General features: G+C 39.8%; 1 protein-coding gene across 3 annotated transcripts in view; it reads left to right on the forward strand.

The window, feature by feature from the left end:
• erbin (erbb2 interacting protein) overlaps positions 1-13,462 on the forward strand; it is a 54,164-nt gene extending 40,702 nt beyond the window's left edge. For 2 of the 3 annotated variants that reach the window (XM_055052681.1, XM_055052680.1), the window contains 12 exons: positions 838-959; positions 2,451-2,624; positions 3,562-3,738; positions 3,839-3,953; positions 4,440-4,614; positions 4,705-6,127; positions 7,082-7,225; positions 8,201-8,257; positions 8,442-8,609; positions 9,655-9,747; positions 10,590-10,664; positions 10,778-13,462. In XM_055052681.1, the coding sequence (XP_054908656.1) occupies positions 838-959; positions 2,451-2,624; positions 3,562-3,738; positions 3,839-3,953; positions 4,440-4,614; positions 4,705-6,127; positions 7,082-7,225; positions 8,201-8,257; positions 8,442-8,609; positions 9,655-9,747; positions 10,590-10,664; positions 10,778-10,885 (2,831 nt within the window). In that variant the 3' untranslated portion in view covers positions 10,886-13,462. The remainder of the gene's footprint in view (positions 1-837; positions 960-2,450; positions 2,625-3,561; positions 3,739-3,838; positions 3,954-4,439; positions 4,615-4,704; positions 6,128-7,081; positions 7,226-8,200; positions 8,258-8,441; positions 8,610-9,654; positions 9,748-10,589; positions 10,665-10,777) is intronic. The other variant, XM_055052682.1, reaches the window with a different exon arrangement.
• Positions 13,463-14,063: the final 601 nt, after the last annotated feature.

Here is a 14,063-nt window from a genome sequence, read left to right on the forward strand (position 1 = left end):
CTTCTCTGCTCTTGTTCTCATTTTCCCCTATAGCAGCTGTTTGTCTGTTTTATTTTGTTTTGTTTTGTTCTTTTCTTTTCTGAACGGCTGGAATTGGCGACCACTTCAGAGCTATAGTGCAGTTTTACATCTTCTTTTGATAAGGGGGGGAAAAATACACACAAAAATGACTCGTATTACCCACTCAGCCCTCTCATGGGTTAACTACAGTTCTTAATAAAGTTTTCTCTCAGCTGAGAGAAACCAGATTAGATCACCTCAGTGACTTATCTACACATGAAAGGGTAGGTGCGTTGCTAAATCGAGGCTGAACACTATTTTGACACAGGAAAACCATACAGGCTGTTTGTTTTTTTTCCCCCAAAGTGTTTAATGCAACTGTGAACTTCCATCTGTCTGCATGCTCTGAGGTCACATTATGACAGATACTCAGGTGCACAATCTATTCTTAATCATAGGCAGTTGCAGTAAAAAGCTGCTTGCTGCTTTAAGATGATTTTGCAGCGTCTCAGGAAAGCAGTTACTGTTTTAACCACTTGTGTACATAATTGTGGTCTTGTTTTCCTACTGTTGCATTTATATGTTGATGCATACCAGTGGCTACAGCTGAAAATGTTGTTTCATAAACCAAAATAGCCCTCTGTTGTTCAGGAACTGCATCTATGTGAAATCTTCAGCTATTACCACATCCTTTCTGCCTTGGTTTGACTTATCAAATGCTGTCACAGTGCCATCTGGTGGTGAAAATCAAGCCTGAACTACCAAGTTTGACTTATTTATTAAAATATATATACACACACACAACTAATCAGCCTCATGGCTTCTGTTATGCTCTAGTTATCCCCAGTAGCGACTCTGAAAACTTCAATCCGGCTCTCTGGGAGGAGCAGCGCAAGCAGCGAGCTCAGGTGGCCTTCGAGTGCGACGAGGACAAGGATGAGAGAGAAACACCGCCAAGAGTTAGTGAAACACGTTCCAGACAGTTAAAATTGATTGACTTTGGACTCCTGCAGGCCAGGAGATTAATATCTCTATACTGGAAAAAAATAGACATACCTTCAGAGTGCCACCTTTGAAGACGATTCAATATGAGCATTTTTATAACAGAAGGTAACATCGTAACTTGATTGTGTCGTAAAATGGCACTATGTATCAGCTGACCTCTCCTTTGGCACTAAATGTGATATATCTTTTAGATTTTTCAGATGTTGCTTGTAATTAATTTTTTTATTCTTAAAATATTTTTTTGTGGTCTCTTGTAAACATTTATAATTGAAAGTTTATAGAAAATTTAAATCTGGGAAGATACAAAAAAAAGCTGCTTTTTGAATACTGGAACTTCCCTTCCTCCTGAGGTCAGGGTTTTTTTGCAGGGTTCTTTTTCTGATCGTCTTCATTATTAAAGCAGGAACCAAAAACCTGAAAAGGTTTAGCTCCTCTGTTTCATATCAAACGTCAGCCTTGGCTGGGATAGTAGTAGTTTTGACCACATAGGTTGAGGCTTCCTCAACACACGAGGACCCCAGCATGAAAATCTTTCTGTTTCACTGTTTTCGTAAAGATTTATGGCACATGCAAAGAACGAAAGAGCTGAGCAGGCCACAGAAGTGAATAAAGGAGAAGCAGAAGCAATCTGGCTTCTCAGAAGTTGCACACTGTGCTGCAATTAAAGTTCCCACACAAATACAGCAGTCTTTGTTAATATACGGCCATCTTTTGGATTCCAGGATCAAGACTGCACTCAGTCACGAAATATTCCCCAAAATTTAGACTGGCAGTAGGAAAGCTTTCTGAAAAAAACTCTTGGGTCACTGCAAAAACAAAAAATCTTAAGTATTTTTGGTTTGTATTGCAAACATCTTAGTATATAAAATAAGACAAAACTAACTTACAGATAAATTTCCAGCAAAGTATTAGAGCTTGTTTTAAGTCAGTAATCCCTTAACATTGATTAAAAAAATACTACTTATAAGTGTAATAATCTGTCTGTTACTATATGTTAATACAAGACATTTAGTATAGGAAAAGTGTCTTGTTCCAAAGTCAAAGTATTTCACTCATACTTTGTGTACTTTTTTGTCATTATTAAGACATTATTGACTTAAAACAAACTTGCATTTTTTTCTGAAAAATGACTTTTAAGTTCATTTTGTTTTATTGTAAAGGCACTAAGATATTTGCACTAGAATCTAAACCAAAAATACTAGGTAATATTTTGTGTTTTTGCCATGAAAAGCTGTTTCTGAGTCGACCAGTTCAATAGTCGTTAGATCCGCGAGTGAATGAAGATCTGCTAGTGGAGTAGTGGCTTTGTTTGACCAAAGACAGTCTGGTGGGGATAAATAGGAAACCATAAACATTGAGCAAAAAGAAAGAGGGGAGAAAAAAAAAAAGGATTTTCCACATATTTTGTGTCCTTTGAATCCAAACGTGTATTTGCATTCTTCCAGGAGGGACACCTCAAACGCTACCCGACGCCTTACCCAGATGAGCTGAAGAACATGGTAAAAACGGCCCAGTCTGTGGCTCACAGGCTGAAGGAGGATGAAACGAGTGACGAGTCTGGGAAGGAATCCAAACCAGTGGAGAGGAACCACATCGGAGTTCAGGACGTGGGAGTTAAGGTCAGCTTGAGCTAAAACAAATGTGGAAATAAACCAGTTTCTTTCATGTGTTTTTTTTGTTTCTTTAGCAAGTTGGGGGGGGGCGGGCTTTTATGGCCCTTGAACTTCTTCACATTTTGTGATCTTCCCACCACAAATTTTATCTGTGACCACCCAACACAAAGAAGTAAATTATTGTGGAAGGAAAGGGATTTGTGGTTTTTTGATTTGTGGAACACACTAAAGTAGGAATAATCATGTGAACATTTTTTTTTTTTTACAAGGCGTAATATATTGTACGTAAATGTAAATTGGGGCTGAATCAAATAATTAAACGATTAATTAAATAATTGTCTAATTGTTTAGTTGTTGATTAATCGTTAACTCAAGTATACAGGCTCAAAAAAATTTACTGGCTGAAAGAACAACAACCAAAACTGTGTAAAAACAAAATTTATACAGCTTTTGCATGTAAGATAAAAAGATAACTTTGGTTTCACACTTTTTGCTATTCAACTCCATGATTAAGCCAAAAAATACATCTAGAAATTAGCCCTATATTGTATTGATGTTAAGTCAAGTAGGAAGGTGCTGAGCTTTTCACAAGTGGCTTGAACTATTTTTTATTTTATTTTATGCTTTTTAGTTGGATTGCCATTTTTTGTTACAAATGATCAAGCACCTTGTAAAGGAATGCTATGATTTATCATTTTAGGCAATAAAAAGCTCAGTTTGTTAGCTGAAAAAGATATTTAAATATGAATTTGTATTTTTTTTTAATGTAGTTCTAAAATTGTAGAAAAAAAGTTTCAATGGTTGAATGAAAAATCTGCAGAATGTGGCGATTTTTAAAATCTGATTAATCGTCCAAATAATCAATTACTCAAATAATCTGTAGTTGCAGCCCTAATGTAAATGAAAACTTTCAATCTATTATCAATCTATTTTTCTTCCAAAGGTGATCGAAGGCCCCTTTCCCAACGGTGTGGCATCGGAGATTGACGCTCCAGTCTCTTCCACTTGTCCCCAAAGTTCGGCATCTGAATCCAGAGAAACGTCCGAACCCTTCAGCTCCCAGAACATTCCCCTCAAATCTTCTGAAGGTTCAATGATGAACCACGAGGACACACTGGAGGTGGTTACCGTGATACTTCGTTTTTCTCACTTTTTCAGAACAAGAAGAAAATTTCAAGAAAAGATCCAGCTGTTTAAAATGACCTGTCTTCATTTTTTAGGACACCGAGGAGCTTTCAGAGGAAGAGGAGATGAAAATAGCAGAGATGAGACCCCCACTTATTGAGATTTCCATCAATCAGCCAAAAGTAGTGACTCTAAGTAAGGATAAAAAAGGTAAAACCTCAAATTTTATTTCAGATTTTAAAGATTTTCTTTCAGCTGTTGATAAATCAATTTTGATCAGTTAATCAAATTATGGGTTTCTAAAGATTACATTTTTAGAGAAATCACAGAATTAACTTCTTGGGTTTCTGTGGTTGAGATTGATGTCAGCAGTCAGCTTGTTTTTTATTTTGTAGAATTAACTACACAAACTGAGCTGCTCACATAAAGGTCCTGATAAATTTTTTTTCTCATTAATACATTTTTTTCTGGTGAAACTGTGTCCTTTTTTCTGCTAATATTATTACTACATTCTTGTAGCCTGGCCCTAATACTCTGTGGTACAACATACAGAAGGAATGATAGAAATAAAAGTCACTTTTTGAAAGTGTTTTCTGTAATTTCTTCTTTAAAAAAGAAAGTGAGCAAAAAAAAAATTAATTCAGATCTGGTATTAAAAAAAATGGAGACATGTCTTTTGATATCTCTCTTTAATAGATGATGCCGATTCTTTGCTGGACGACACTGTAGCCAACAGCAACCAGAACAACAGCAACTGCTCGTCGCCATCGCGGATGTCCGACTCTGTGTCTTTGACCACGGACAGCAGTCAGGACAACTCTCTGTGCACGCCAGAGAGGGAGTCCAAGATGCCTTTCCTTCCAAAAAGCAGGTAAGTTCACTTCTTCAGAGCTTAGTTGTCATCCTGCCGTTTCCTCACAGTCTGATTATGTGTTTCTCTCTCGCCGATAAATATTACTAGACAAGACGACGAGAATATGAACCAGCCAAAAGACTCCACCCCTCTCCTCCACAATGGCAACGGCTCCGAACCGTCGCTCCAGACCCTGTTGAAAACCCAGCAGACCCCACCGGACTATGACCTGTCGATGGAAGCCTTCATTGAGAAGGGGATAACCAACGGGATGGGGGACGCCTACACCAAGTGGGACCAGATCAATATGAACGTGACCAAGCTGCCGCCGTACCACGCGCCGCAGTTCAGCGAGCTGGACAAAGCAAAGAACGGCTCGGTCAATGACTGCAACGACTTCCAGAACGGGAACCAGCAGGGCAGCGACTGCATCAACAGCCTGGTGAACAGAAGCCAAGGGACGAGAGCGGAGACGTCCGCCTCGACGGGGATGGCCGCCAGCAGTGACATGTCGTTGTCTCGCAGCACCGAGGAGCTGTCTCCGGAAAAAAGATGTCCGCTGCCACCACAGGTGACGAAGTCCCACAGCGTCAGCAATATAGAAGCGGGCGGGATGAAGCTGTACTCGTTTGACGGGGACGACGAGGCTGCCGCAGCAGCGGCGGGTAGAATCGTCCCGGGGCCGGGAGCTCAGGGTCAGAACATCGTCCGGAGCAAATCGGCCAGTCAGCTACTCAACGACCAGAATCTGCTGGTCTACCCCAGCTCTTTATCGTCTTCCTCTGACCTGCTGTCATCCTCTAAGCCTCCAGTCAGTACCAGCAGATATCCGGGGTCGTCCAGCATGAGCATGGGAGTCCCTCCCCCTCAATATAACATCCAGTACGCGAGCAGTGCTGTGCCTAAAGACGGCCTCTGGGCTCAACGGGACCACCAAGGCTACCTCCCACCTCATCCACACTCCCTCGCCAACACCAACTACTCAAACCGTAACCAGGCACCTCCGTATACTCTACAGCCCCAGCAGAGGGGCGTCCAAATGGCCCCCATGGGAGACTGGACCAAGGAGAGGCTTCATTCTGCCGGCGGGCCGCCTCGAAGCAGCACTCTGCAGCGGCAAGGCAGCTCTGCCTCCTCAGTCTCCATGGGCGACCCAAGGCGCATCCAAGCTCCCGAGGGGGAGTACATGACTTACCGGGACATCCACACCCTCGCCAGGGGGCCACTGGCGATGAGCCAGGCCATGCAGAGGCCCTTCTCCGCTCGCACTTACAGCATCGACACACCCATCGCTTCCAGGCCCGTCGCCGCCAGGCCCCCGCCCCACGAGCTTCCAGAAAGGACCATGTCCGTTAGCGATTTCAGCTACCAGCAAAGCAGCCCCAGCAAGCGGCCCAACACCAGGGTGAAGTCTGAGCACTCGCTTCTCGACGGACCGGGTCAGGTGTCGGGAGGGATGGGACAAGGGAGGGTGCCAAATGACTGGCGAGACCAAGTGATGCGGCACATCGAAGCCAAGAAAATGGAGAAGGTAAAAAAGAAAAGTGCTGGTGTGACCAAGATATATTTTTCTTCCTCAGTAGATAGTTGGGATTAAAGTAGAAGTTTATGTTCCTCTCACCGACTCCACAGCGTATTCAGATACATCAGGGTGTCTATGCATCCTTAGAAAGTCTTAAATTCATGTGTCAAAAAATTTATGCCTTAAAATGACTTAAAGTCACTTTACAAAGTAAGTTGGCCTCTAATTTGTTAATCACATGTCTTTAAATAGTTCTGTCGAGACCAAATTTATCTTGCATTGTTTCTTTCTCACTGGATTTTTCTGTCAAGCAAAGGTTTGAGTCGCACTCAGATCTCTCCATTGTGTTGCGGTTCTTGTTACTTCACTGGTAACATACACTTGCTTGCTAGCTACTATAAATTCATACATTTCTGTGTAAATATAATTGTCTTTGAAATGTCTTAAAAGTCTTAAAGTTGCGTTGCAGACACTGTCGATACTCTTTTGCACCACAGACAGATGCATATGCATCTTCCCACATCAAGCTCTAAATAAGATAAATGTTGTTTTTTAAAGTCCATTTATACCAGTGAAAGGTCCAGAGCGATCTGAGTCTGGTGCTGCCCTGCCCCCACTGTTTGCTGGTCTGCAGCGTGAAACATAAGTTCCTAGATTTTGCTCATTAGAAGCACAAATGTAGCTGTTTGGAAATATTTATTTAATGCAAAACAAAAAAGTTTTCTTATTTGAAGCAAGCCATGGAACAATGAGAGTACTTTTTTTTTTTTTTATTAAAGCATTTTTATTAAATAGTCGTTTAACAAATGGAAGCACAGGTTTACCAGAGGTTACTAACCCATCAATAGAGCTCCTCTGATTCACTGCATGCTGATTTTTACTGCATCTGTCCAAGTTTTTATGTTTTTTGTTTTTTTTTTTTTCTCTTTCACTCATTTGGTGGATTGCATGACATGTCGTCAGAATGCGCTGTCTCGCTCCTTTAATTTCAATACTTCTCCGCTGAGCTGGTCTCACTACGGCAGCTGTAGGGATATGCATGCCGGCCAAGGGGGCATGGCCTTTAGCAGCACTGACCGACAGCCCTATGGAGCCCTGAGCTTCCGTGTGAGTACTGTGAACTTGTAGCGAGCGCTCGCAGCTCAAGCTCCAGCTCCTGCTAGTTTCACATCGTTTTCGAAAGTAAAGGAAATGTCTGTTTCCTTATCCACCAGATGTTGAGAAGTAGTCAGACCCTGAGAAGCCATCTTTGGCTTGTCCTTTTATAGAAAACCAGAGTTTAGTGTTTCTCAACATCTGATTTCCCCGTTACTAAAATTCATGTGTGGTGCTTGGTTTCAGTGAAAACTGGACAGACTGGAGTTTCATGTTTTTTGTGATCATTAGGGGAGCAGCATTTTAACAGGGGCCTTTTTTTTGGTTTTTAGTATAGAAAATAAAACGGTAGATAAATAAATCCAGTAGAAAGCTTAAAAATATATATTTAAAATAGCCCCTTTTAAATATGTTGTGCTCTTTAACGTAAAAGTCCCCTAAACACCCCAGTATCTCCATCTCACCTCAAATAACTCCTCTTGTGATCGTGACGGCTGTCTGAACCATGACGTTTCCTCCTTTAACTGCATTTGTGACGTTTGATTTTGCTCGCCCATCATCTTCACTCCGACCTCTGATCACATCAGCCTGACTTCGTAACCTCCCACTTCATGTATGGACTTATAATGTGTTGATGAAAGGTAAGATGGCAAAAGTGTGTACAATAAGGATGTAGATGTGGGAATTGGCATAGATGGAGACTTTCGATCTTGTTTGATCTGTGTGTGTCATGTTACTTCCTCTGTTCCCATAAACCTAACCGCATTCCGTTTTGTTCTTGATTTGAGCCAATCACAATTTAATGTTTCCCATTGAAAAAAACCTGATGCGCTTTTTCCTTGTTCCTCTTATGTCAAATTAAAGACTTGCTATTGATGTCACCCCTGTCGTCCTTTCGATATGTGATGCATATTGATTGAAAAGGTGCCAAGTAGATGTTCGGTGTGTGTCGTTTCAGTGCAATAATTATCCAAATTTTTCTTTCAGGATGATGTTTTTGTTCCCCAAGGGCCACAAAGCTACGCCATGGACCCCCACAGAAAAGTAGGTGTAATCCATGTTATCCAGTAAAGAAAAAAAAATTTGTCAAAACTTCTGGTTTCAACTGTATTTATTAAATAAACTTTTAGGGGTATGAGAGTAAAGGGGGGCTCAGTCCAAAAAGCATGCCGAACGTTTCTTGATTTTTACCGAGCAGTCTGTTTATCTGTGTGTTTCTGTTGCCTAGGTGCCTTTGATGAATGGTCAGATGGGCCCTTCTGGTCGTCCTCCGATGAGCCAGACCTCAATGGCTCGTCACCCTTCCAGAGAGCAGCTCATCGATTATCTGATGCACAAAGTCTCCCAGCAGCCCCACGGGCCTCCGCGCATTCCTCACGACACGCTACAGCAAGAGGTGAGGCCGTCAGTTTCTCTTCCAACACTTAAATGCAACTTTAGCTTTTATTGCACTACTATTACAATCGCTTGTTTTAAGTCTGCGGGTGTTGCTAGCAGATGTTGTTTTTAGTCAGTAATGGGTATTTCAACACGACAAACTTCTAAATATGGCTGCTGCTAAATTGTTAATACCCCTTTTGACTATTCATAGTTGGTCCATTTAAAAAGCAAGCGAAATGTCTTCTGAAGTCACATAGTTAGTAAGTAGAGTCTGCCTGTGTGTAATTTATACTGACACATAGGTGTCAGGATAGTTTTAAAGAACATAATCACACAAACTGCATCACAAAGACCAAAAAATGCAGGTGACCTTTCAACAAATTAGTGAGTAGAAAGCCATAAGAAATTCTGTTCTCAGTTTGTCACAAGCTGTGTAAACAAAGAAGGTGCGTGGTGTCTCACTCGGAACATGCCACCCCTGCAGTAAAACTAGTGGTGCCAGCATCATGCCTGGTGGGACACCTTTTCTTCAGAGTTGTCAAGACCATGGACGGACATAAGAACAGGACGATTATGGAAGAAAACCTTTTAAGAGGCTGATAAAGACCTGAAACTGAATCAGATGTTCACTTTTTCTTTGAGTTTTTTTCTTTTTTCAACATTTACTTCCACTTCATAAAAGACTTAATCTCTTAAAGTACTCATTTCATTTTCTCTCTCACTCAGCTGCATAGATCAATTCAAGGATTAAGTCTGAAGTTCAAGGGGAGAAACTTACAAGGCGTCATGTTTCTGGGCATTTGCTTCAGACCTTCCCATCAGGAAGAACTCTCTGTTCACACAGAGGCTTTGCAAATCTTTCCCTAGATTTTTCCTGTTTATCCGACATAATCGGTGTTCCTGTCTGTCTTTCTAACGAACCATTGCAAGTTAGTTTGATATCCTTTTCTTTAGAGTCCTGCTGTTTTTGCGTTTGGTGTGTATTAATGAAAGAGAAATGTGCGACCGACAGGGAGTGAAGTGAAATTGTAGCTTATCAAAAGTGTGTGGGTGTGTTTCAGATCCGTGTGAAAGTAGAGAAGAATCCGGAGCTGGGTTTCAGTATATCAGGCGGAGTGGGAGGCCGGGGAAACCCCTTCCGTCCCGAGGATAATGTAAGCTTTCACCTTTCTTCTTCCAGTCTTTCTTTTTGCTTTTCGGGTCATTTTGTGCTCTGGGTGCCTACAAAGTCTGGAAAAGTTTTGAATTTGATTTGAAGTTCTTTTCAAGATCTAAAGAAGCATCTGTCCATCCATTCCTGCATTAGTTGTCTGTATGTGCGTCCATTCATTCATCTATTCATTCAACCATCGATTAACCATAAAATGGCACATTCTCTATGTATCTTAGTACATAGCCTTTCATAACATAGCAGAAATGCACCAAAATACACAAATAATTTAATTCCTTGATTAATTAAGAAAATAGAAATTTTATTGCTTAAATGCTTTAGAAAATCTAAACTGGGTGAAGCTAAAACTACACCGCTGTAGGAGTCTTGGCTAAATTATATTTACCAATAATCTGGATATATTTTACATTTTTACCTTGTATACAAAATGTACATATTTTTCTTTACAGTTTTGGCTTAATCACTGCTCTGAATGTGCTGGGTCATTTTTTTTTTTTTTTTTTTTGTAAATGACCTTTTTAAATCTGAAAACTCCCAATTAATAGTTACCTGATAACCACATATGTTAACAATTATTTCATTAATCATAATTAATCGTTTCAACCTCGTTATTTTTTACCTCTATACATTAATCAGCACATTCTATCAGTCTGTGGTTTCTACAGCCTGCCATTTTTAACCTCATGCTTCACTTTTAACCAGAAATAGAGTGAGAACTCTGAAACGATGTATTCCGAAATAAAGAAAAATAAGTTGTTGTTTTTTTTTTTAGACATTATTGTTATTGTTGAAAACCACTGCATTTTATATCTTATTTATTTTTAGGGCATTTTTGTGACTCGAGTTCAACCTGAGGGGCCAGCATCCAAAATCCTTCAACCTGGAGATAAAATAATTCAGGTATTCTGTTTTAAAAAAAAAAAAAAAAGTAATTTTGAGTTGTGAAAGACATGCAATGTTGGTTCTGGTTCGAAGGGGGGGAAAAAACTTTTTGTGATCGTTTTTGTCCACAGGCAAATGGATACAGCTTTGTGAACATCGATCATGGGAATGCAGTGTCTCTGCTGAAGACGTTTCCAACCACTGTGGATTTAACGATCGTAAGAGAAGTGCAAGCGTAGACTCGACTGAATCTGTCCTCCGGCAGAGCGGCACAGCACATGAAAGGAGAGCAAAGAAATTTATGATGACTGTCATATTTTTATACACAGAGGAGAGACTGATCTGCTGACACCTATTGGGACTATTTATAGCTGAGATCCTCGGAGGTCTTCGTCGCCTCGATGCAACGGGGAAAACCACTGAATGTAGTGGATCTTAGTGCAACAGCAGCAAACACATGCAAGTACGTGTCCTCAAAAGGCCGTCACTGTGGTATACATATATATATATTTTTTATACAAAAACCTGAAGATTTGATGGGAATTCTGATCTCTGTACAGATCCGCATTTTTTGTGTTATTTTTAAGTCAACGAATTATCAACCACTTGTCAAGATTTGGGTTTTACTTCCTCAGATGGGCATGGAGGCGACCACTAGGGGGCAGGGCTCCCACTCTTCTCTTCTGTCCTTAAGTTTGCCTTTTATTGTTGAATTTTTTTTTAATGATTATTCTTTAGCTGAACCATTTCCCCGTTGCCAGGCGACATTATCAAAAGGGACTGCGTTACGTGCTTCTCGTGGGGAGACGAATGTAGATCAAGAAGGCGTTTGTTTCTGTTTTTCAATGGAAGATCAAAGAAGTAAACGAAGAGAGAGAACCATCCACGCCGACTTCCGTAAACCCGTCAAGATCCACCTCAGTCACGTTCTGGGTAACCAGACCTGTGCCGGCCGGAAACTCATCCCAACTCGTCAGACGGTTTCAGAAATGCAGGTGCTCCTACGACGAGAGAAGAAAGCAGAATGGAGTTCCTCACATCGGGAGAAAAAGCGGGTTCTTGTGTTCATGTCTCTTTAAATAGGTACAACTTTTGTTTAAACAAAAAACAAAGGACTGAAACTGGGGCGATAAGCACATCTGGTTCCGGCAGGATGACATAAAGGTGTTTAAAAGTAGACAAGCTAGCTTTCAAAGAAAACACCTTTAGGCTACTGGATTTAACCAAAGCAAGCATTAAAATGAACAGAAGGTAAAAGCAGGGACTGTTCTCAGAGAGATTTTAGGATCAATATGTTTCGTTGTGGGGATTTCATCTTTTAGGACACCATATATGCAAAAATAAAAAATAGATACAAAAAAATAGTTTGAAACATTTTTACACAGAAGAAAACCACAGGTTGCCTTTTGTGTCTGTTTTGTTCCTGTCACTCATCACCTCGAAGCAGTCTTGTTTTTGTTTTATTGTTTTTCCTTCGCTGTACAGAGAACAGAGATGGAAGACGCAAATTGTCAAGTGCCATAGACCTTGAACTGTTTGAACAAGGGGAGGATGTTCAGCTCTTCCCCCCAAGGAACCCAAGCAATACCCACATTCGCAATCCCTTCGAGTACATTTTGCAGCATAATGGCTTCAAAGCAATATTTAAAAGCCTTTATTTTCATTCACACGGCATCGTTTTTAAACCTAACCACAAGCTTTTAGTACTCCCTGATGATTTTACATGTTTTTTATATTGTGATTTTTTTTCTTCTTCTTTTTTTACAATGAAATGGCACAGAAATTATATGTGTGTGTGGCATTGCTCAAAAAAACAAAATCTCTGCATTGTGAAAGAGTTTTTGTCACTTTGGCCGAGACATTTTACTGTTTTTGTCGAGTACTGAATATCTCGCTGTTTGTGTGTTTAAAAGTTTCCACTGTGGACTGGTGACTCAGCGTTCTGAAAGCGATTCTAAAAGGACTGTGAGAAATAAGCGTGATCAAGATTTATATTATACCCACATCTGTTGAGATTCAGACACAGGTACAGCTACAGCAGCGAGACGTGTTTCCCAAACTAGTGGAAATGATAAAATACACATTGTCCAGTGAATTCCTTCACTTCTGTCACTTGTTGCCAGTAGAGTATCTTCAGTTTTTTTTTTCTTTTTTGCATTGGCAACCAAATAAAAAAAAAAAAACTTTCTCTCTCCCCCCCTCCATTTCAATTCATTTAAATTAAATAATTTTCTGTTGAAAAATATTTGTTCCAAATGAAGTTGCCCATTAGTTCTACTTGATCAGCAATTGGTCAATTTTGTATTTACAAGAAAGTGAAATTTTTCGCACATTGTGTTGTATTGTACTCTGATGAAATCCTTGATTGTATTTGTTTTAAAGTTCTTTTTTTTTTTTAACGGCAGAGATTAATTTCTTGGGTTATGGTCACTTTATAATCACTTCGAAAAAAACAAATTGTCTACTTTAGACAATCTAGGGATGAAAACGAATCTTTCCACTGTTTCTTCATCCATGTTTTGTGTTTCTCGCTCCCACTTTTGTATTTATTTAGCAGACTTACATGAAATTTTAGACCTTACTAATCAAATTGTAAATAACTGAAGAGACATTTGTGACTTGCGATTGTAAAACCAGCAATAAATTGCAATGCAGAGGCAACCATTTAAATGTATAGCTAGTATTTCTAATGTTTCTCTGGAAACAGTCACAGTGAGATGATTGATATGCATTTATCCAACATTCCAGATTTTGTACATAATTTCCTGTTTCAGACGTTACCTGTGGGACAATAAACTAATGCTGTTTAACAGTGATGCTTTTGTTTTACTGTCTCCATCGTCCGGCTTTATCCTAAGGGCTGACGGCAAAACTGGGAAGAACTCGATAAGTGCTACTTTTGGACCTGCTGAAGATAAATTGCAGCAACTGGTAGTTATTCAAAAATGACTTCAATTAAAAGCGTGTGAATATGCAAAAATGTTGCTGCTATGAAGGTAGGAAGGAAAAACAGTTTGAGTGCTGATGGATGTGCTTTTGTGACAACTACACTGGAGGAGTCTCATTTCTCAGTTTTGGATTTTCTAATACTTGTAAATATTACCATTGCATTTTTAAAGCAAAAAATCATTGTGCATTTACTATTGTAAAGTTTCATCAGATTTATGTCTGTATTTTTTTAAATGCAAAAAATGGGGCCTAAAAGTTATTTGTGGAAGAAAATTTATTTTAACAATAGGTGGGTTAAAGATTGTCCTTTTCCTAAAATGGTGCTGAGAAAATGGTGCTTCGATATACTTTTATTGTATTATTTTATATGGGTATGCATTAGGAGCCAATAACCGCGCTTATATTAATCAATGATTTGCTGAAAACATTTCTGACTTTTTTCCCCCTTTTCTTCATTTTAAATGTAGT

The sequence above is a fragment of the Poeciliopsis prolifica genome, unplaced genomic scaffold (assembly GCF_027474105.1).
Source record: "Poeciliopsis prolifica strain line A6 unplaced genomic scaffold, Auburn_PproV2 SCAFFOLD035, whole genome shotgun sequence".
NCBI classification, from domain to species: domain Eukaryota; kingdom Metazoa; phylum Chordata; class Actinopteri; order Cyprinodontiformes; family Poeciliidae; genus Poeciliopsis; species Poeciliopsis prolifica.